This window comes from Mustela erminea, chromosome 20 (genome assembly GCF_009829155.1).
Source record: "Mustela erminea isolate mMusErm1 chromosome 20, mMusErm1.Pri, whole genome shotgun sequence".
In the NCBI taxonomy this organism is placed as follows: Eukaryota; Metazoa; Chordata; class Mammalia; order Carnivora; family Mustelidae; genus Mustela; species Mustela erminea.
The window spans coordinates 15,715,730-15,739,690 of record NC_045633.1 but is presented as its reverse complement, the minus strand read 5'-3'; the positions used below and the strand labels follow the sequence as shown (position 1 = coordinate 15,739,690).

General features: G+C 36.0%; 2 protein-coding genes across 7 annotated transcripts in view; one reads left to right on the top strand and one right to left on the bottom strand.

The window, feature by feature from the left end:
• Positions 1-23,961, bottom strand: part of GRIN2A (glutamate ionotropic receptor NMDA type subunit 2A) — a 609,475-nt gene that overhangs the window by 548,745 nt on the left and 36,769 nt on the right. The window lies entirely within an intron of this gene.
• ATF7IP2 (activating transcription factor 7 interacting protein 2) overlaps positions 1-23,961 on the top strand; it is a 56,183-nt gene that overhangs the window by 12,045 nt on the left and 20,177 nt on the right. For 2 of the 6 annotated variants that reach the window (XM_032328001.1, XM_032328000.1), the window contains exons 2-7: positions 1,896-2,743; positions 3,864-3,988; positions 5,679-5,771; positions 7,714-7,848; positions 8,619-8,717; positions 12,824-12,981. In XM_032328001.1, coding sequence (XP_032183892.1) covers positions 1,906-2,743; positions 3,864-3,988; positions 5,679-5,771; positions 7,714-7,848; positions 8,619-8,717; positions 12,824-12,981 — 1,448 coding nt within the window. In that variant the 5' untranslated portion in view covers positions 1,896-1,905. The remainder of the gene's footprint in view (positions 1-1,895; positions 2,744-3,863; positions 3,989-5,678; positions 5,772-7,713; positions 7,849-8,618; positions 8,718-12,823; positions 12,982-23,961) is intronic. The other 4 variants (XM_032328004.1, XM_032328003.1, XM_032328002.1 and 1 more) reach the window with 3 other exon arrangements.

The following is a 23,961-nucleotide window of genomic DNA, read 5'->3' as shown; positions in this document are numbered from 1 at the left end:
TCTCAAGAGAGATTAACCTTTAGCCTTTAAAGAAAAAAAAAAAAAGAAGAAATCTCTCTATATTAAAATTAGGAAGATCCAAAGACAAGCCACAAATGAGAGAAGATACTTGTAACTCATACAACAAATGATTGACAGAGGATTATTATTCATAATAAGTTCTCTTTAAAAGTAAATGAGAAAAGATAACCCAATCAAAAACAAAATAAGCAAGATAAAACCAAGAATTTAGCAGATAAGGAAATATGTATAGCCAATAAACATAGGAAGATGCTACTAGTTAGGGAAATGCAAATTAAGACTGTGAGATATTTATCTATATCCAAGTAGATTTGTAAAAATTCAGTCTGACAACACCAAAGGCTTGAGAGCATGTGGATAGTGGTAACTCAAACATTGCCCATAGAGATGTAAACTGGTACACCTGCTTTGGAAAATAATTTAACTGTCTTGAGAATTTGAACATTTGTGTATCTTATTGCTACCCAACAAATCCACTCAAAAAATATTTGTAGACATGCTCCTTGAAACAGTAGTCATAGCAGTAATGTTAGTGAGAAAAAGAAAACTGAAGTGACTCAAATATACTTTATAGAGAACCAGATAAGTACCTTTTATTATATTGGCCCAATGGATCATTATGATGCCATTAACATTGTATGAATTACTGCTATACACAATTTTATGAATGAGTCTGGGGATATGTGTGAAGACATGTTAGAAAACTCTGTAGTTTGCTCAAAAGTAAGCAGAATAAAACTTGATTGTTTACACATCACATTTATAATGAAATTAATGTAAAAAGTAATAGAAGTATAAACTCAAAACTCTTGATCTGGCCTTAGGTCTTGATCTCAGGGTCATGAGTTCAAGCCTTTCATTGGGCTCCACACTGCTGGTCATGGAGCATACTTAAAAAGAAAAAAATTAATCAACCATGCCAGAAGAAAAGCTTTTTTTGTTCATTCTCTCTATGGGAAATACTGCAAAAATTGAGTTCATGAAGAGGCAATCAAATATGTAGTCCTAGAGGGAAAAACCTTATATTGAGTCAGGCCCTTAATTAATGAAGGTATGCTATTTTTTTGGATTTTTTATTTTCTTTTTTAAGAAAAATTTTAAGAAGATTTTTTTGGATTTTTGATTTTCTTTAAATTTTGTTTTTGTTTTTCAGAGTTAGGCTACAAGCCCAGCATGGCGCCCAATACAGGGCTTGAACTCATGACCTTGAGATTGAGTGTCGGTGCTTACTAGCTGAGTCACCCAGACACTCCTAGACATGACAGACAGGTTTCTAAAATTTGAATTTGTTGTGATTTTTTTTTCTTGTTCTAAATAAATATTCACTTCAATTTCAGGTCTCACAAATCTTAGAACTGTTCCTGATCAAATGACATGGTAAATTAAAAAGATATAGTAAAGGAAAGCTTCAAGTAAGATATAGTGATAAATGAAAAAATTAACATTAGGAAAGCTTTATGAAGGTGCCACTAGGTGTAGAAATGCAAAACTCTTCACAAAACCTTGAGTTTTGTTTTTATGAAGAAATGCAGTTAAATCTTTAGGATATGTAAGGTATGGCCTGCTTGGATAATTGAAACCAGACTTTAATGGTTATGGCAGTGAGGTGATACAAAAAGTGGCCAGATAAAATTAACAGGCTTAGTATCAAGTAGAGGCTTACTGGTGATATAAAGTTTGAATTTATATAGAATAGATTTATAGAAAAAAAATTAAAATTACCTGTACATTTTCAGTGACCCATGAAAATGGATGTAATTTTCAAGAAAAATAATTATCTAAATCTCTAGAAATAATCTGAACATTAATATTACAAATAAATAAGCTTTTGTCTGTTAGAGAAGTACATTTAAATGTGGCATTTTAAATTCTAGGGTATAAAAGATGGCAAGTCCGGATAGAAGTAAGCGGAAGATACTAAAAGCCAAAAAGACAATGCCTGCAAGTTGCCGGAAGCAAGTGGAAATGCTGAATAAGTCAAAGAATGCCGAAGCACTGAAAACAGCAAATGGGAGTAATGTGTCAAGTGGTAATCAGAATTCAAGTACTGGTGTCATAAACAGCAAACGTGGACATTCTGAAAATGCTTCTTTATTGGACTCTAACAAAAATTCAGTATGCTCAGAGGAAAGTAAAGCATCTTTTCAAAAAGTAATGAAACCACTAGAAACTGTTGATTCAGGAACAAGATTGGAATACACTGAAGAACAAGTTGTGTGCCCTTACCAAAAGCCAAGTAAAACAGTAGAATCTTCCAAGAAACTTTTTACACAAAAGGCAAAAGATTCACAAAACACTTCTGAAAATGATACTGAATGTCAGACAGATGTAACAAAATCCTGTTTTGAACAACACAAAGAAGATTGTAATCTGAAATCCATTTGCTGTCCATCTAACGTATTGAGCGGTATGGTTCAAATGCCCAAAACTATAGTAAACAATACTTTGGATGATAAGAGAATTGACAAGATAGTTTCCTATTTACAAACAAATTCCAATTCTGAGTCGTGTGATAAAAGACAAGGTGACATTTTAAGTTCAGATACCCGTTTTGTGTCTGTTGATAAAATACCCAAGTTGGTGAATTCAGTCCTTTCCACTAACTGTGCTACCAACATTTTGAAAAGTGAAGAATCCCGTAGAACCTGTCATTCCAACATTTCAAATTGTGAAAGTATAGACTCAACATGGCTGTCAGCACTTGACGCTGATAGTAATAACAGTAAGTGTATACTTAAGCATCTTTTGGGGAAACTAAAATAGTCACAGTCAACTTTCCTTTTGGGATTTTTATTTTTATTTTTTTAATTTTTTTTAGCCTCAGATACAGAAACCATAGAGTATATAAAGCCAGGAAAAAAATAAATGATGACAATAATTGTTTTGGAGTATCTTGTTTCCAAACCATTTAGGGTGAGGAGGGGGAAATGGTGTCCTCCATATCTGAAGGGAACTAAATTCTTCCAAAGAAAGAATCAGTCGTTTTCCCTTGAGAGTACAGAAAATCAAAATGTGACTTACGGCAATTGTTTGATTTATTTCATCCTCATGTCTTCTTATTTTGAAGTTTTATTTATTATATTAATAAGGAGGCTAGCTGAAAGAGTGAGTGTTTTTAATTATGGTAAACTCATTTCTTTCCATAGAATTGACCTGTATCATATGCCAAGTGTAAGCTGATAGATAATATATATATACATATATATATATATATATGTAAACATACATACATGTAGGCTTGGAGTGACAGAAACATCAAATAGTTAACCAATGAAATTCTAGAGTTATGAGATCATTAAAATAGAAAAAATAAATTTCATTCAAAGTAGAATATTTTTTGTAAGTTAATGATATATAAGAGATATATATATATAAGATACATAAGAAAAAACATTTCATAGGATAAATTTTATTTGTGTTCTTGTCTAGGCTACATGGTGATTATTTAATAAGATAGATTTAAAATTGCTTAAAAATAACAGCATCACCTATTAAAAATATGTCATACTGCCTAAGTAACTATATAAAAATAATGTGAGAACACTTAAGTAACTAGAGGTCTAAGTGCTATAAGTTATTCAGTTTTTGTCAGAATTAAATAGGTATTAAATAAAGTTGAAAGGGAGGTGTATCTGATACCAGAATCCTACCTATGAACCTAAGATAATAATTTTTTTAAGGTTAGGTTTATCACAATTTTTTAGACAATTATATTTCTAAAAAATGCTTCCTTGGTCACATTTTAGTTTTTCTATTTCCTTAAAGAGTCCCTGGATTAGAGAATTCCCAAATCCTTCCTTAGAAGGAATATTTTTACTTTCTGATCTTTTCATTTCCCCAAGGCCATAATCAAAAGAAGAGGATGTTTTCAGAAAGCAAAGAAAGTGTTAAGCGCGTGAAAACTTCAGAGCAAATTAATGAAAATATTTGTGTAGCTCTGGAAAAGCAAACAGCATTGCTGGAACAGGTAAAACATTGGTGCTTAAATATTTGCTTCAGAAACTTCTGATTAGTATAAAATGATTAAAGTTCATTAATCACAATGATTTAGTACAGAAGATTTTCACTTGGTGCAAAGGTGATGCATGAAAACTGAATCAACCGATAGAGGTATTAAAGAAAGATAATTGTTTACATTACTAACACATATACAGCGTAACCTAGAGAATCATGTCAGGTAGAGTGCTATAGTAGAAAGAGAATGGACTTTTTAGTCACTATTACATTTAAATCTCCCAGAAAGTCAGACACTGCATGACCTGAAGCTTTGCTGAATAATTCAGTCTCGTTTGTTCTGGTCTTGGGGTCCTCCAATCTGCAGCTACAGCCATTTGTATATCTCGTCACAACTGACCTCTACTTCATAGACTCAGACAACCAGAAGTCCTGCTGCATTCGGATTTACTTGCCCTAACTTCCAGGTTTACAGAGAGAGGTTGGATTTTCTGATACTTCACTTTATAGCATCATCAAACGCACATTTCGCCCTGTTTTATTTCATTGTCAGACAACTTCCCATGTTTGATCAACTCTTGAGTTTAAGTGTAATGAACTTCAATTTTAATAGGTCCTGTAATGAGGACCTGTTTTAATGATCATGTTTTGCTATTTTACTACCACTAGAATTATTCAACTGAAAGTTATTACGTGGTAGATTAATGTCTTATCAACATTATATAATGGACCCAAATGTCTGAAGCCAAACTATCCTGCTGTTTCAGAAATACTGTTTTCTAAAGCAGACCATTACAGTTATATAGTTACATATTATATGAATATGTATTCACATAATAATTAAGTGGAAACCTTTTTGAAAGAGTCATGCAGAACCAGCATGAAAGGTGAGTCAGCAGTTTTTCCCTTTCTACTTTGTCTTTTCTCCCCCAGGAAGACCAAAGAAAACACTAATTTAAAAACATGTAAATATTGTGTTATTGGCAGGAAAGGGGTAGCAGAATTATGGTGAGCATAGATTTAGCTTAAGAAAGAAGTTGGGGATTCCAGCTGTGTCTTATTCCCATTGATTAGTAGTTGAATTTAGAAATAAATTCTGATAGGGACATATAAAGACAACATTTAATCTTTGAGTATTTTGGTGTCACCGGCATGGAAAAAGCACACTTTTCATTCATTACTATAATTTGTCTCACAAAACACTTAGTCTGAGTTGACAGAGAAAATGGTCCCTCCCACGAGGTTTGAGGAATGTGGTTTTTTTTGTTTTCTCAACCACCACCTTCCCCGTCCGCGAAGTTTCTCACACATCCTCAGAGACATCTTGGTTTTTAGCTGATTACTATGGTTTTACCTATTTCCAAATAGCTAGCTTCCCATCATTTGATATTTTAATTCCTGTGCAGTTAACTCTCTAAACCACATCTATTTGGGTTTTGTTTTGTGGTTTTGTTTTGTTTTTTAGTTTAAATCCCAGTGGAATAGGCCTACCATTCTGACATTATTGTTCCCTGAGAGAGTCCCAGAGCCGTTGACTCTTCTTTTTTAAGGTTTTTATAAGGATCTTGGCCTCGTTGATTCCAATTAAATTACTGAAGTGGAGGAGTTTTTCTTGAAAGTCCATGTTACTCACTCTACCTACCATCTTAGAAAGGTGAGGCAGATTGAAAATATATACTTGCTAGTCTTTCTCCAATCTTTAGACTACTTTCACTGCCAACTGCAGATTGTACCTAGGATTTCCATCAGCTACCATAATTTTGGACACAGTACCATCACCAGAAGACATTTACGAGGTATTTGGTGGAGGTTATTGTGTCTTCCTCTATTGTGTCTTCTTCCTTCCTTCTTCCTTCTATTGTGTCTTCCTTCCTAACACTGCCACTAAATGAGAACACATGTCCACTCTAACCAGAAGGAACAACCTATGGATGGAGATTTAGTCCTTTTAAATAACCAAGTTTTAAGAGTCTGCCTCCATCTGAATCACCCAGAGTACTTACTTGTTTAACCTGTGGTTTACTGAGCTCACTGATAGTTGAAGACTGTTGTTTTAGGCTACTCTTTTCTCAAACTTACCTAATAAAAATTACCGGTGGTACCTGTTAATTAGACAGGTTTCTAGGCCTTTTTCCAGGGAATTCTGTTTGGTGAATCCAGGGTAGGGCCTAGAAATCTGTGATTTTAACAAATACCCCATGTGTTACCAGGGAAGTTTCATAAACCCTGTGTGATCTCTGCTTGTTAGCAAAACAGTATTTCCACATTCAAAATATTTAGAAAGTTTCTCCAAGACTCATCTGAGTATGAACTTTACATAGTGAGCCCAGCCACTGAACTGGCAAGCCTATAGTAATCCATAAGAAACACACATGGGTCACAGGTGTCACCTGTCAGTAAAAACAGTATGTTATTTTGAGCACTTACTAGTTGAATCAAATATTTGAAAGTTTGACAGTAAAAATGGTGATCATGTCTAATGTTGAGAAATCACTGAAGAAATGTTAAGCATTACAGAAAAAATCAAGTAGATGATAATGTTGAAAAGCAAGAACAATTGAAAATGAGAAGGAAAAACCTGGGGAATAATCAAAATTGCTGAATACCCCTAATCATCCCAATGACTACCAGTATAAAAGAGTTAGAAACTTTGTGTTCCAATTTCAAACACCGAGAAGCAGGAATTTAGGGGAAGGATAGAAATACTGCTAATAAATACCTTGGGTGTATCGTGACAGGTTTTGTTATTAAGAGACATTACCTACTATGTTACAAAAGCAGCTTACTGGAGAGTACCAATTCAGCAAAAAATTACAGTGGATATTTCTGAATAGATGGCTCAGGGGAGCTATTCATATCATTGGGCATTGAGATTAATTATGTTTTCTGAAAACAGTCCCGTCTGTTCTCTAAAACACAGCCAGATAATGAAATGCATTAATGTTTCATGTGATCACTACTACACAGTGTTAGAACAGTGTGCATTATACCAAATAGCATTAGTCACTACCTAATTAGTCCTGACTTCCCTCCATTTTAGCAATAAAAAAGTCACCCCCTAAAAAAAAAACCTATGCAAGTAAAGCAGATTATCTTGCACATTTATTTCCTTTATATTAATTCCCTATTTTCTATTCTTTGGAGCTCTTTCCAATATTAACCTTTTATACTCTTACAAAAATCCTATGAGCATCACATGTTCAAAATGTTGTATTACCTCCCCATATGTGGACAAGGAAGATGAAGCAGAGCTGTGACTTCCCAAAGGTCATAGAGCTTTGTTAATGGCTGGGTCAAGGCTCAGACTTTCATAATTTGCTTTATATCTACTATAGGCCAACCAACCATTTTCACTGGGCTTTGGCTTTCAGATAAGTGGAGCTCCTTTTGATGGAATACTTGGTTTCAATTATGCTCATTAAAAAATACAAATGCAATATAGGCTTTAACCTTTTCTTTAATACATATTATGGGATTAACTGAAACAGTATCAAATAAAAATTAGCTCTGGGAGAATAAATTTATGTTCCAATGTATCCATATATTTAGATACTGGGTGTGTTTCACTAAATTTGATATTCGGACTTCTGGTAACATAAACATAAAAATGTGAAAAATGTATATTTTATCGATTACAGTAAATCCAGAAAAGAACGAAGCTATTTTTAAGGAGTAGAAAATAAAATTGCTTTTAAATTTGAAACATAGGGTGTTCTGGTTTTTATTTTAAAATTCTAGGTCAAACATTTGATTCGACAGGAGATCTGTAGTATAAATTACAAACTATTTGATGATAAGCTGAAAGAATTGACTGAACGCATTGGGAAGACACAGTGCAGGAATAAACATGAAGCCATAGCTGATGAACTCTTCGTAAGTTTCTGATTTCATTTGAAGTAGAATCTGGTGATATTTTACGTGTTAGGAAAGGAAAACAATAAAGCAAACCCACATCATCCCTGACGGCTAGCTTGATGTACTATGCCGTAGGTAACAAAGTCTATTAGCAATATTTTTAGCAATACTTTTGGACCGTGTTCTTCTGTTATCAATGTTCTGTGTCAGTTTAATAGGATTAATATATAGACAGTTTCTTTTAATTCGAAATATGTTCTGTATTAGAGCTTGTATGGTGTATTTCAAACTGGGGGTTTTTGTTTTGTTCTATGTTCCTAGGGCTACTCACGGATTGGTGTTTCCACCAACATTAATTTTATTATGGCTCAATTAAAAGTTTGATATTTTTATCTTTCATTCTTGTATGTCATACTGGCATCAAACATTTAAATCGTTGCTTCTGTAAGAAGTTCTCATTTTTTTTTAAAGATTTTTATTTATTTATTTGACAGAGAGAGAGATCACAAGGAGGCAGAGAGACAGGCAGAGAGAGAGAAAAGGAAACAGGCTCCCTGCTGAGCAGACAGCCTGATGTGGGACTCGATCCCAGGACCCTGAGATGATGACCCAAGCTGAAGGCAGAGGCTTTAACTCACTGAGCCACCCAGGCGCCCAAGATTTTCTCATTTATTTGGGTAGATGCCTAAATCTTACAAGACTCCTTTGGCAGATACATAGTTTTTCCTCCCTCTCTATATATTATTTAGTACTCTGGTTTTGTATTTGTTTTTCTCTTTTTCTTCTAGGCAAAAATATCAAAACTTCAAAGACGTATTAAAGCAGTATTGCAGTCTCAGAAGAACTGCTTGGAACCAAATGTATTAACCAGTAATATAGCCTACAAGGTTGGTATAAACACATAGGAGTTTTTTTTGTTTGTTTGTTTGTTTGTTTTTTTATTTATCAGAGAGAGAGAGAGAGCGCAAGCACAGGCAGACAGAATGGCAGGCAGAGGCAGAGGGAGAAGCAGGCTCCCTGACGAGCAAGGAGCCCGATGTGGGACTCGATCCCAGGACGCTGGGATCATGACCTGAGCTGAAGGCAGCTGCTTAACCAACTGAGCCACCCAGGCGTCCCAGCACATAGGAGTTTTAATTGCCTCATTGACCCACCGTTATAGGTAGTTGGATTTTAAGATACGAACTATATTTCCAAACTAAGAAGGCTTTAAAACTTTATATTCAGAATGTCCTGTGATGCTGTCTCTGGAGAAGCTCAGCTTAGGTGGCCAAAAGTAAATGCCACTTGTATTTCTTTCATCAAGAGAGTAGAGAAGTGATTTGTGATTCCCACAATTTTATCATGATAAAATGTTTTGAACAGATACTACAACAAAGTTGACAAAATTTTACAGTGAACATTTGTATACCCAGCACCAAAATTCTACCTTTACTTTTTTAATATGTTTAATATTTTTGTCATATATCTGTCTATCTGTTCATCTCCTAAGCCATCTTTATGTTTGGTGCATTCACAAGTACTAATATATTTTCTGTATCAAAATACACTTTGCAGTATACACGTCTAAAATATTTCAGCAGGGGTATTATTAGAGTTTGGTATCTGTTAATATTTTTATATAAAATTTAAGTATAATCTTTATTATACATTCACTGAATTTTTTTCTCGTAGTGTCTTTATTTGCTTTGACATCATATTTATGCTAGCCTTAGTAAATGAATTGGGAAGCATTCTCTCCCCTGTTTTTTGAGTCTGTGTAAGATTTTCTTACTTCTTTAAAGGTTTGATAGAATCTATGTCTGAAGACTATCTGGGTAAGGAGCTTTCTTTGTAGGAAGATTTTTTCTTGAAATTCAGTTCTTTAATAGGTAAGGGGCAATTTGGATTTTTCTATTTCTTCTCGTATCAGTTTTGTAAATTATCTTCACAAGGAATGTGTCCCTTTTATCTAAGTTGTTGAATTTGTTGACATAAATTATTGACAAAATTTTCCTGTCCTTTTAACATTTGTACATCTATAGTGATAACTATTTCATTTCTGATACCAGTAATCTGTGTTTTCTTTTTTTCTTGATCAGTCTTGACTAGGGTTTTAAAAATCTTACTCTCTCTTCCATGTCTCTTTTCTGTTTTTTATAATTTCCTTACTTTTACTTACATTGGATATGATTTGCTCTTCTTTTTCCAGCTTAAGAGAAAGAGCATTAATTTTTAATCTTCTTTTCTATTAGAAAACATTTAAAGCTATGAATTTCCCTCTAAGCACTGCTTTTTCTAAGCATCTTCTCGGTGATTAGACATTGCACTTTTTTTTTTTTTTTAAGGTTTATTTACTTAGAGGGATGCCTGGGAGGCCCCGTCAGTTAAACGGCTGCCTTCGGCTCAGGTCATGGTCCCAGAAAGGATACAGCCCTGCCAGCAATGCTGGTACTGCAGTAGTCCTTGCCCCTGGCTGTCCCAAATGAGGGATGATGGTCCTGCTGCTGTTTCAGGTGTGGAGTCCTGAGTCTTGGTCCCTGGCTGGGCTTGGCCGATACTGCTACTGCAGCCGGTTACGTCCACAGCTGCCCCACGTGTCCGGTGGGGACCAAGATGACACTAGCGCTGCAGTGAATATGGCTGCTGATTTTGCAGTGTGGAGTGGGGCTTCAGCCACCCCTGCCCTGGGTTTGGGGAGAAGAATAGGTCCCTGGCATCTGGGTCCCTGGGATCGAGTCCTGCATGGGGCTCCTTGCTCAGCAGGAAGCATGGTTCTTCCTCTGCCTGCTCTGCCTACCACTCCCGCTGCTTGTGCTCTCTCTCTCTCTCTCTCTGACAAATAAATAAAATCTTTTTTAAAAGATTCATTTATTTAGAGAGTTCATGAGCATGTGTGAGTGGGGGTAGGGGCAGAGGGAGAGCACCTCAAGCAGAGTCCATGGTGAATATGGACCCCAATCTGGGGCTCAGTCTCACAACCCATGAGATCACAATCTGAGTTGAAACCAAGAGCCAGACCGTTAACCCACTGAGCCATTCAGGCACCCCTAGACATTGCACTTCTGACTACAGATAATATAATCTTTGATGTGCTGGTTTTTGTTTTAAGATTTTACTTATTTGAGAGACAGAGCACAAGCAGAGGGAGAGGGAGAAGCGGACTCCCACTGAGCAGGGAGCCTTACATGGGGCAGATGCTTAACCAACTGAGCCACCCAGGCATTCATTTGGTTTTCATCAGTTGAAAATAATTTATAAATTCCCTTATGGTATTGTTCTTTGACCCACTGAATTATTTAGAAGTGTGTGTTTAATTTCCAAACATTTGGAACCTTTTAAAATATCTTACTTTTATTGATACCTAATTTAATTTTATTTTGATCTGAGAACATACTGTGTAAAATTTCTGTGTCGAGAGTTACTGACACTCACTTTGTAACCCAAGATATGCTTTCCTTGGTGAATGGTTCTTGTATCCTTGAATGCTGGATATAATGTATAAATGTCACTTTTGTGTTAATTTTGCCACAGAGGTTGATATTGGTGGATAATGACCCCCAAAAGAAATCCATGGATTAATCCCCAGAACCAGTGACTATGTTGCTTTATGTGCTAAAAGAAGCTCACAGATGCGGAGATTATCCTGGTGGGCTCAGTGTAATCACAAGGGTCCTTACAAAAAGGGAGTCAGGAAGGTCAGAGGCAGAAGAAAGAGATGGGACAGTGGAAGCAGAGGTTGGGATGACTGCACTGAAGATGGAGGAAGGGGGCCAAGGAATTCTGGCAGCTCCTAGAAGTTGGGAAAAAGGAAACACTCCCCTGAAACCTCCAGAAAGGATACAGCCCTGCCAGCAATGCTGGTACTGCAGTAGTCCTTCCCCCTGGCTGTCCCAAATGAGGGATGATGGTCCTGCTGCTGTTACAGGTGTGGAGTCCTGAGTCTTGGTCCCTGGCTGGGCTTGGCCGATACTGCTACTGCAGCCGGTTACGTCCACGGCTGCCCCACGTGTCCGGTAGGGACCAAGATGATACTAGCGCTGCAGTGAATATGGCTGCTGATTTTGCAGTGTGGAGTGGGGCTTCAGCCACCCCTGCCCTGGGTTTGGGGAGAAGAATGGGTCCCTGGCATTTGTGGCACCTGTTGTAGAAGATACATGGACAACAAAAAGAAAACCGAGGGGGCTCCCTGTGCTTCCTCCCGCAATCTCTGGATCCTCAGGAGTCTGCCCTTTTCTTTCCACCTTTCAGAGGCATTTTATGATTATCTGTTGAATTATTTCCAGGGTTTTTCATTATGCTTAGATGAGAGTAGCAGGGAAAAGTGAGCCACTTTGTGCTGGCACTGAAAGGATACATTATTTTTTGCTATTGTTTTCCAGAACCTACTTCTACATATAGAATCTGAACCTTAATAACATTTCAGAAGTCTGTCTTTGTATACTGGCCCTTTGTTCACATTATCCACCAGAAAAGCTCATGAGTTGGGCAACCAGTTTGACCCTTTTGTATTGTTTAAGATACACGTATTTTTAAAATACTGCACATTCTCAAAGCATAGACTAAAATGTCCAAGTTTTAAACAAAACTCAACTGGAAGATCAAGTTGGAAGTTTTGATTTATTTCTGGTCTTCACTCATTATTAGTATAGTGAAAGTAAAAGTGTGCTTATTACAGTCTAATGTTTCTGAGTTCCTCAAACAGTCTCACAGGAACAAAATGTTGTCTAACTGGTTCAGTATTTGTTTTTCCTTTCCACCCAAGCTAGGAAGTTGATTTGTACTATCATTATTTTTATTTCTTATAAATATTTTTTAAATTCATTTTGGCAAAGACGCTGCCCGCATTGTCAACAACCATTGAAATACATATAATTTAACATATGTTTTGCCATATGTGTTCAAGAATATTATGAGAACCTTTTCCAAGTGAAATTTTACCTATCAAATTTGTATGGAAGAACACAAGTGGTAACAGCCCCTTTTAACTGCATTTTCTTCACCCAATTAACAGGCTACAAGTTCAGAGACCATGAATTTGGATAAGAATTCAGAGTCAGTCAGTAGTCCAGATGAAGGAAAGAATTCTGTGAGCTCTGAACCTTCTAACCCTTCAGAAGCAAGTAAAAAGGTTAATTTATCACGGGATCATGATGAGGCTGTTTCGGAAAGGTAGGCCTTTCTACAAAAATGCATAAAGTTACCTAACTATGTGCTTGTAAACATACCATTTCTCAGTTAAGAATGAAACAGTTAAAAAAAACCAAAAACAAACAAAACAAAACAAAAAAAGAATGAAACAGTTTAAAGGTTCATGTTCATTCTTGTCTGTTATGAAGGAATGGAATTGGTTGTCCAGAGCTTATATCACGGTGGTTTTAACAGTAACGAATAGAGGCGCCTGGCTGGTCAGTCTGTAGAGCATGCAACTCTTAATCATCTGGGCAGTGGGTTGAGCCTCACACTGGGGGTAGAATTTACTTAAAACAAAAACAACAACAACAAAAACCCCACCAGTACTAAATAAAATTTTGAATTGGCTAGGGGATTGGGTTTTCCATTGTGGTGTATTCCAATTTTGGTATGGTAATCAGAGTGATCCCTTGGTCATTCCCATGGTTTGTGATCTATACATGGAAAAGTCAAGGTCCTATAATATAGTAGCTTACAAAAGTTACAGAGGAGAGTAAGGCTAGGAAAGTAAGGGCAGAAAAAAAGTGCCTAAAAGTATTTGATTCTTATAGGTTGAAAGCATTATCATGAATCATAACTTTAAATGACAGAGAACAGGCTAATTTATTTGTTTAATTGAGTCAAAAAGCAGCCAAGACCCCTAACCTCTGATCTAGTCTAAATATCCAGGGCTATTAGTCATTTAGTTTAACAAAGAAGTCATTTAGTTTAACAAAGAAATAGGAGCAGTGATTCCTGCCTTGATTAATGTTGGGGTAGGGGCATTTTAATGAGTTCTTTTCTTTGGTCTGGTGATTTGCAAGATTTGGAGCTTTAGAGTATTATTTTATTTTTTTATTCTTACCATTAACTCCTTAAAATGTCCTCAGGTTTTCCTTTTACGTGTTAAATTATACTCCAGCTTTTAAAAGGGGAAAAATACATAACTCAAAATAAGAAATTATTTGAAGAACACCACCCTTTCCCCAAATAGCTATGCATACTCAAGGAGGCCACAAAATGAAGCAGAAGCATTACAAATCTGTACCATTTGCAGTGGATCCTTGGTTTGGGGGAATTTACATGCAGTTTTGACTCTTTGAAGAAGCCCTAATATTGCATGATAGTGAGTCCTGCATTTTAGTTTTGAACCAGGAAGCTGCTATGAAGAAGGCATTTATTCAGTTTGTGAATGCAAGAGTCACATTTCAGTAAGTCTTCGTTGTTACCACTCTTCATGTGTGTGCTGAAACTCATGAAGTGGCAAAAAGGAAAAATAAAATGGTAGTGATAAAAGTGAAAAAGTGTCCTGATGATTCACGGGCCTGTACCTCTGGGGCAAATAATACATTATATGTTAATAAAAGAGTAACAACAGTAATAGCTTACCAAAAAAAAGTGAAAAAGTGGAGACCCCATGAAGATAGCATTATTTAGACTACTAATAAGTCAAATTTATCAATGGCTTCTATCTATGACATGAGCAATCTACCTTATGTTCTATAATGAAGGAAAAATTTATGAAACTTTTCCCAGGCAGCCATGCTAACAAGTATATATAACTTGACCATGATGGGTGGATTCAATGGTGAGTTTTACAAAATACAGAATAAAGAAACAACACCAGTTTTAAACAAATTTCCAAAAAATAAAAGAGGGAATATTTTCCAGTTTGTTTTATGAGACTAGATACTAAAATGTAGTATGATTGTGATATTCTGGTATTAAAATCAATTTTAACATTTTACAGAAATGGAAAATTATAGTCCATTTTTACCCATAAAATAGATGCAGGTATCCTAAACAAGATACTAGTAAAGCCAAGTCCAACAATCTATAAAAGTTGAGTTTGTCTCAGGAATGCTACAAGGTTAGTTCAATAGTTAAAAAAATCAATTACTGTAATTTACCAGATTAAGAATCATTATTAACTCACAACGGAGGTAGGATTTGATAAAGTATCCTGTTTATGATTAAAAACAAATTCTTTGCAAACTTGGAATAGGTAGGTAACTTCCCTAATCTGATAAAGAGATCTACAAAAACCCTAAAACAGATCTGATGGCCAAATATTGGAAGTATTTTCTTTGAAATACAAAATAGAAGGATGCCTGCTCTCGCCATTTTAACATTATACTGGATCTCTTGGCTAATGACAGAAAAAGAGGTCAGTATAGAAAGGATTGAAAAAGAAGGAAGAAATATTACTATTCTTGGATGATTGGGGTAGGTATATAATGTAGGAAATCCAAAGTAACTTACAGATAAATTATTAGATTTAACAAGAAGTTAATAAGATTGCCAATCTCAGACATGTAAGAAATTATATTCTTGTATACCAGATACAAACAATTAGGGAATTAAAAGATATTTTTAAAAATATCTTCAAGATAAAATATCTTGAAGATATTTTAGAAGATACGATACCCATTCAGCAGCACCAAACCTAGGAATATATTTAATAATATTTGAATAATATTTAAAAATTATTAAATATTTTATTTAATAATTATCAATATTATGTTATTAATTTATATTATTATATTATATAATATATTATGTATTATTAAATAATTATTATTTAAAATTATTGAATATTAATATTTAAATATTATCAATAATATTTAAAAGTAAAACATTTTAAAATCTGACAATACTAGGTGTATTGGTGAGGTTTTGAAATATGTATAATAACTAAAGAAACATAAAATTTTGAGAGTAAAGAAGAATTCAGTGGAAAATGAACAATGTTTATGGGTTGGACAAGGCAGTATTTATAGAATATTTTCACTTTTGTTCAAATTAATTCATAGAATGCAGTTTCAATCAGTTTTCCAGTCTATAATTTTGTGGAACTTGACAAGCTGATTTGATTCTAAAATGCGTATGTAAATACAGGGGATTAAGAGACCAAGACACCCATCAACTAGAAAAACAAGAAGAAAGGAATTTACCATCAGGTATCAGGGTACTACAAAACCGCCGCACTTGTAATAATGTGATATTATTCAATTCAAGTGACAGACAAATAGAGCAGTGTCACAGAGAATCCAGAAACCCATGCATATATGTATATGTGATATGTGATGGAGATTTTATGTCACACCATCTGGGAAATGATTGACTTTTAGTAAATGGTGCAGTTACTCTGCTATTCATGTTGAGAAAAATATGAAAGACACTGGCTCTCTGTCAGACGGCACATAAAAATCAATCTCCTGTGGATTAAGGAGCTCAATATCTAAAGGAGAATTACAACACTTTTAGAAGGGAATATAAAACGTCCTCATGAACTTAGGGTAAGGAAGGATTTCAAAAATTCACAAATACCTTTGCAATAAAATAATAAAGACCCGTTTTACCATATTAAAATTAGAAACTTCTTTCAAGCCACTAAAATTTTAGTGAGAAGATAGTCCATCAAGTGGGAGAAAACACTTGCAGCACACAGAACCTCTAGGGGCACAGTACCAGAGTATGTAGAAAGAACTTCAGGTCAACGAGTAAAAGCCAGATAACACAAAAGAAAAATGGGCAAAAGACTTGTACATCTGCTTCACGAAAGACGAATTCCATGACCAATACTAAACATAGAAAAGGTGCTCAACTACATTAGTAATCAGAGAAATGCAAATTAAAGCCACAAAGAGATACCTTTTCATATCAGGTAAGGAAAAGTAAAACATTTTAAAATATGACAATACTAGGTGTATTGGTGAGGTTTTGAAATAAAGGAATTGATTTTTTTAACATTTTGTTGTTATAAGGGTAAATTGGTATGATGCTTTAGGAGAAATCTTGGCATTATCTAGAAATACTGAAGATCTGAATATCCTTTGACCTCACAGCCCCATCCTTTGATATGTACCCTCTAAATGTCCAATGGGATATATGTAGAGGAATGTTTATTAGCGTTTTCCGTAATAGTTGAAAACCAGAAGGACAAAAAGCCCATCTACAGTTGAAAAGAATAAACTGCAGTAAATCCATACAGTGGAATTCTGTGTATTAGTGGAAATGGAAAAACTGCAGTCACGTGCAACTATACAAGGTACTCCCACAAAAATATTATGGAAGAGCAGATGCAAATAGTAGGATTCCATTCAAATAAAGCTCAGAAATAGCCAGGAAAAAAAATAATATAGGAAGTCAAGGGTAGATGGTAAATCTCAAGACTAAAACAAATTAACACTACAAATGCCATTTATGGAGGAGACTTATGATATAGGATAGAGGCATGTGGGTTTCTGAAATGCTGGTCAAATAAAATGTATTTATGTGAGCGGCGGCTGCATCCTTAGTAGTTACTTATTAACTATGCGTGGTTTTTCTTAAAAAAGATTTCTATTTAATTTATTTGAGAGAGAGAGCGCATGAGAGGGGAGGTCAGAGGGAGAAGCAGACTCCGCTTGGAGCTGGGAGCCTGATGCAGGACTTGATCTCGGGACTTGGGGATCATGACCTGAGTGGAAGGCAGTTGCTTAACCAACTGAGGCACCCAGTGCCCTATACATGTGTTTTTAATCTAATTCGAAAATAGCTAACTACCTACTAGAAAATTTAGGGGATTTTTAAAAGATTTTTTTTAAAAATTTATTTATTTAACAGATAGAGATCACGGTAGGCAGAGAGGCAGGCAGAGAGAGAGAGAAGGGAAGCAGGCTCCCTGCTGAGCAGAGAGCCCAGTGCAGGGCTTGATCCCAGGACCCTGAGACCAAGACCTGAGCGGAAGGCAGAGGCTTTAACCCAATGAGCCACCCAGGTGCCCCAGAAAATTTAGTTTATATTTAATGTAATCCTACTGAAATACGTGGGCTCATAACTACAATCTTACTACTTGTTTTCTCTTATCCCTTCTATTTAATGGGCCTCTTCCCCTATTTGTGTCTGTGTGTCTATCTCTATTTTAGCCTTCTTTTGGATTAATCTTTTTTTTTCTTTCCCCATTACCTTGCTAATTATACATCTTTCATTGTTTTTTTAGAAGTTGTCCTAAAGATCATGATTTAGATTCTTGACCCTAATAATTAGAATCCAATATGAATTAGTACTTTTACCATTTTTGTAGGTAATACTTGACCCTAGAACCCTGTAACTCCACTTACCACTCCCCCTCCCTCTTTTGTGTTTTCACATTTTGATTTTACATTACAGTTGACTATCAAATAATCTAGCACTGACCCCATGCATGATCAAAAATTGACACATGACGCTTGACTCCCCCAGATTTAACTATTAATAGTCTACTGTTGACTGGAAGCCTTACTGATAACATAAAGAGTCAATTAAACATTTTGTATACATATATTATGTACTATATTTTAACAATAACGTAACCTAGAGAAAAAATATTGTTAAAAATCATAAGAGAAAATACACTTAAGAATACTATATTTATTGAAGAAAATCTATGTGTAAGTGGACCTGTACAGTTAAACCCTTGTTGTTCAAGGTCAGCTGTACTGTAATCTCACAAGATAAAACCACTATCTTGTAGAGTCATTATTTGCTGAGAGCTACCCACATATTTACCCCTCCTGTTGCTCTTCCATTTATTCCTGTATTTCCATCTTCCCATCTGGGAAAATCTTCCTTCTGCCTGAAGAACTTTGTTATTTCTTTTTTTAGTTTTGCTCAAGAAAAATTGTCAGGTTTTTTTGGTCTGGAAATAATTCCTTTTTGTCTTTATTTTTAAAGGATATTTTAACAGGAGTATTGAACTGTACGTAATTTCCTTTCAGAACTTTCAAGATGTCGTTACATGTCTTTTGATTTCTATAATTTCCGCTGAAAAGTTAGCTTCAGTCTTATTGTGGCTTCTTTGAAGATAATGTCTGTATTTCTGCTTTTAAGACCTTCTACTTGTCTTTGGTTTTCATTAGTATACTATATGATGCTAGTTGTGGAGTCTTGGGTTTAGTGTTTGTTTTTTAAGTTATCTTGATAGGGGCTCACAGTTTTTCACGAGTCAGGTTTTGTGTCTTCCATTATCTCTGAAAAATTCTTGGCCATTATCTCTTAAGAATTCCTTCAGCACCATTCCATCTCTTCTCCCCTGCAGTTTTCCCATTATATGCATCTTGGTACACACCATCCTCCAGTCTGGATATTTTCTACCAACCTGTTTTCCAGTTTATGAATCCTCTCTTCAGCTGGATCCAAAGGGCTGTTCAACCCATTGTATCGAATTGTTAATTTCCGTTTGCTTAATTTTCAGTTCTCCCCTTCCCTTATTTTTTAGAGAGAAAGGGCATGTACATGCATGAGCAGTGAGGGAGGGACAAATGGAGAAGGGAAGAAGGATTCTTAAGCAGGCTCCCACCCTGTGCTGAGCCCGACACTCAGCTCCATCCCCCAACCCTGAGCTCATGACCTGAGCTGAAATCAAGATTCGGACTATTAGCTGACTGAGCCACACAGGCACCCTGCCTTTGTGTTCTATTCTGTAGACAGAGGTGGTGAAATTCTTTATCTTGTTGTCCATGTGTTGAACATTTTAATCACTGTATTTTCTAATCCATTTCTCATGACCCTTGTATGCAAGTCACTTTGAGCTCTGTTTCTATTTGCTGTGTTGTTTTTTTAATTTTTGCCCTGCTTGTTATCTTAATTGCTAATTTTATGTGTGAATCTTGGACACTGTGTATTGAGAATTTTAGAGATTCTAAATGATGTTATCTTCCATCAGAACAGATTCACCCTACACTCTGGCAGGCAGCAGAGAGAGGGACATAGGCTCTGTTGATGGTTTTAAAATACAGACACATATTCTTCAATATACTCTTCCTTTAAAAAAGTGGAGTCTAATTTTTGTCTTAGGCTATACTTAGTGACAGCAAATAGAATATGGCTAAAGTGGCAGTATGTAACTAAATCATAAAAAGCATCATAGCTTCCTTTCTTTCTCTTGGATTGCTTGCTCTGGGGCAAGTTAACTGCCATATTAACATGGCAGCAAGCACAGTTTAAGAAGACATCAAGCAGCCTGTGCAGAATCCCATATGGTAAGGCGCCCTGCCAACAGCCAAGGGAGTAAACCATTTTGGAAGTAGGACCTTTAGCCCTCATTGAGCCTTCAGATGACTGCAGATCCTGCTATCATCCTGACTGCGGTGACAGATCCTGAGCCCCAACCCCCAACTACAGTGCTCCATACTGCCTTACCCACAGAAATGGAGATAATAAATGTTTATTTTTTAAGCCATTGTGTTAGATAATATACTTAAATCTAATCAGGAATTGAGCACAACTGAGGCTTATTTGTAGCCCTTATAAGACTCGGTCTGTTTTGATTTTACTCCATCCATGGCAGAGCCCTCTAAGACTTCCACCAGAAAGATTGGAGTGTTTCCTATGGTTCCTTTTGCTCGTTGTATATTCCAATTTTTGTCTCCCTGATACAATCCACTGTGCTATCAGCCACCTTCTGCTTGGCTTCTCAGTATTCCCAAAAGGTTTCATTGACAGATGCCCTAAGAGGAACACCACTGGTGACTGTCTAGCCCACTTCTGTATACCCTCTTTCTCTCTGGGATCTCAGTTCCCTAAGTCCTGGCTTCTACCACAGCTTTCTGATGTCTGCAAAGATATATATATATCAAGCAAATATATATATGTGTGTGTGTGTGTGTGTGTGTGTATTTATTAAATTTCTTAAGATTTTAAAAAAATAATAGCTTCTCAAATTGTTCAAGTGTGGGGTTCTGTCATAGCTGTTCTACATAGCAGTTTATGTACTTCTTTATACATATAATTTATTTAAAACTTTTCAAAAATATTTGAGAAATAAAAGAACTTAATTTTTTAAAAAAGATTTTATTTATTTATTTGACGGAGAGAGAGAGAGATCACAAGTAGGCAGAGAGGCAGACAGAGAGAGGAGGAAGCAGGCCCCCTGCTGAGCAGAGAGTCTGATGCGGGGCTCGATCCCAGGACCCCAAGACCACTACCCGAGCCAAAGGCAGAGGCCTTAACCCACTGAGCCACCCAGGTGCCCCAGAAATAAAGGAACTTTAAAAAAGAAAGCAAAAACATGTTGCTCCCACTATTATTAAAACTCTAAAGAAAGCCAGGAAGTTTTATAATTGTTTTTTTCTGTTAATCCCAAGTATTGAAGGAATTAGTGCCACAACTAACTTTCTATGTGTATAGTAATGGTTGGATTTAGAAGTTTAAACATTTTTCTTTTGAGAATGTGTAGGAAATGGGAAAGGCAGTAACAGCTGAGCTGAACAAGTTCATAGAAGAGAAGGCTTATGGACCAGAACACATGTTTGAAGAAAAGGAACTTGTTTAAATAGGAAGAAAATGCCATTATGTGCAATTATTTCCAAAAGGGAAAGGAAGCTTCAAGTTGTAAGGCGCCCAGGAACAGACTATTCCACCAATCGTGATTTAATGAAACATTAATTATGTCTAAAACATAAGCCTGGCATTGAACTTCATGTGAAGAACTATTTGTAGAGATCAAAGGGGGAAAAGCAGTTACCAGCCACGGTATTTTAAGAAATTTCCTACAGTGTTGCATGTGCTCCTTCCTACTCATTCCTCATTAACATTAATTTAATCTTATAAAACTTCTCTGTCTTTTCTAGATGAAGAAACTAAGGCAGGGTTTCTTGCCCCCAAAACCCTGTTAGTAAGTAACCAAGCCACTAAAGCCACCAGTGGAATTTAGACCCAGACCCAGACAAGTTTGTCTCCAGAACCCATAAACTGAAATTACTATATTATAACATTACCTGGAGAATTATAATTAGTAATTTTAGACACAAATTTTTTTCCAAGGGTAAAATGCATGTAAAAAAACATAGGTTAGGTACATCCAAATGAACATGAAAATCATCGATGTCTTCAGTTTCCTCCCAGATATGGTTCATTTAAAAAACAGCCATCACTGGGGCAACTGGGTGCCTCACACTTGATTTTGGCTCAGGTTATGATCTGAGGGTCGTGGGATCTTGCCCCCCATCGGGCTCCAAGCTCATGGGGGAGTCTGCTTGAGATTCTCTCTCTCTTGATCCTTCCTCCTTCTGTCCCCCTTTCTCTAAAAGCAAGCTTTTAGAGAGCTTGCTCTTGCTCTCTAAAATAAATTTTAAAAATCTTAAAAAAACAAAACAAAACAAAATCCAGCTATCTTTGGTAGCAACCAGAGGAACAGTTTTATAAAAGTAATGTATCAATAAATGCTCACAGAATTTCAATCTTTAGTTTGCAGAGAGATGACTTTTTCACGTACTTAACTTACTACTTAACTTACCTACGTAACAACTTTACCTACACAGACATGCCCTATCTATGTATATATAAAATCTTTAAGTAAAGTTAAATGACATAATGCCCACTGAGAACTGCACAAACAAGTGTATTGCTTGGCAAATTTGGACAAAGTAAACACATTTTGTAAATATCTTCCAGATCAAATCAGTGGCATCCAGTCCACCTCGTGCCTCACCCTTGGTCACTAATCCCACCCCTAACACACCGACCTGAGGAATCACTATCTGAACTTTTAACACCATAAGTGTTTTTGTTTGATTTTCATGTTTATATCAATGGAGTCATACTCTGAACTCTTCGGTGTCTTGCCTCTTTTGCCACCAATTACGCATTGTGAGGTTCACCTGCGCTGTTCCTTATCCATTTATCCATGTATTCATACTTGTGGCTGGTACGGTGCTCCTCACATGAATGTACCTCATTCTACTTACAACTGTTAATGGGCATCTGGGCTGTTTGCAGACTGGGGAAATTATGAATAGTGCTGTTATGAACATTCCTTTACATGTTTTTTGGTGAATGTACATACATTTCTGTTGAACATTTGCCTGGAAATGGAACTGGTTAGGTCATAGAGTGTATGTATTTTCAGGTTTAATAAGATATTACTAAACACTTTCCCAAGGAGGTCCCACCAAAGCTACATTCCAATTAGGAAGTATAATCAGGTTTTTGTTCTTCCGTATCCTTGTCGCCACTTGTTAATACCTGCCTTTTTTGCTTAACCACACGGGTATGTTTATAGCATCATGTGTTGGTTTTAATTTTGTATTTCCTTCTAATAATGAAGTTTAGCACATTTTTAGGTTAGTTAGCCTTTTTCATACCTTTTATGAAGTTTCTCTAAGACTTTTGCATGTTTTCCCTTTGAGTTGCCTGGCATAAGTTTTTTGTCAGATATGTGTACTATAAATATCTTTTCCACTCCAAGTCTTTCCACTTTTGTAATAGTGTGTTTGTATGAATGGACTTCTTAATTTCATTATAGTCTTTTTTTCATGGTTTCTACTTTTCTGATGAATGATCCATGTGGTTTAACTATATCCATCTTTCCTTAATATTCTAAAAAGTATTAATCATAGTTCTTTTAATGTTTTTGTTTTATAACCCCAGCATCTGGGTCATCTATATAACTGTTTCCATTGTTTTTCTGTCAGTTTCTGATCATTTGGCTCTGTCTTTTGGCCTGTTTGATAATCTCTGAAAAACTGGTGAGGCTCTGGAATAATATCATCCTACTGTACACAATATTTATTCTCTCTGGCTGAGCAGGACCTGGTCACCTGATATACTCAGAGACTGGTAGAGATTGAGGCTTGTTAATGTGGTAAGGCTCCTTCTGTCTCTAGTTAGTTCACTGTGTTTCTTAAGATACAGACCTCTGTGGATTCCCGGCTGAAAGCCTAGAGTGTTCACCAGGGTCCCTCCACCTTGGTGGGTCCCAATTTGTAATCTTTACTGCCTCATCCCAATGAGAAGGCCAAAAATTCCACTCTGCTTTTTAAAGTCTTTCTGCTTGGTTTCTTAAACTCCTGAATAATGCTATATTTGATGTACTATAGCAGCAAGGAGAAATACTTAAAATACTAGAAATATTGGGATGCTTGGTTGTGAAAGACCCGCGGATCCCCTTACCCAAGAATCCAACACTGCCACTGGACGCAAACAGCAAGAGGTTTATTGGGGCGCAGGTACCGGCGG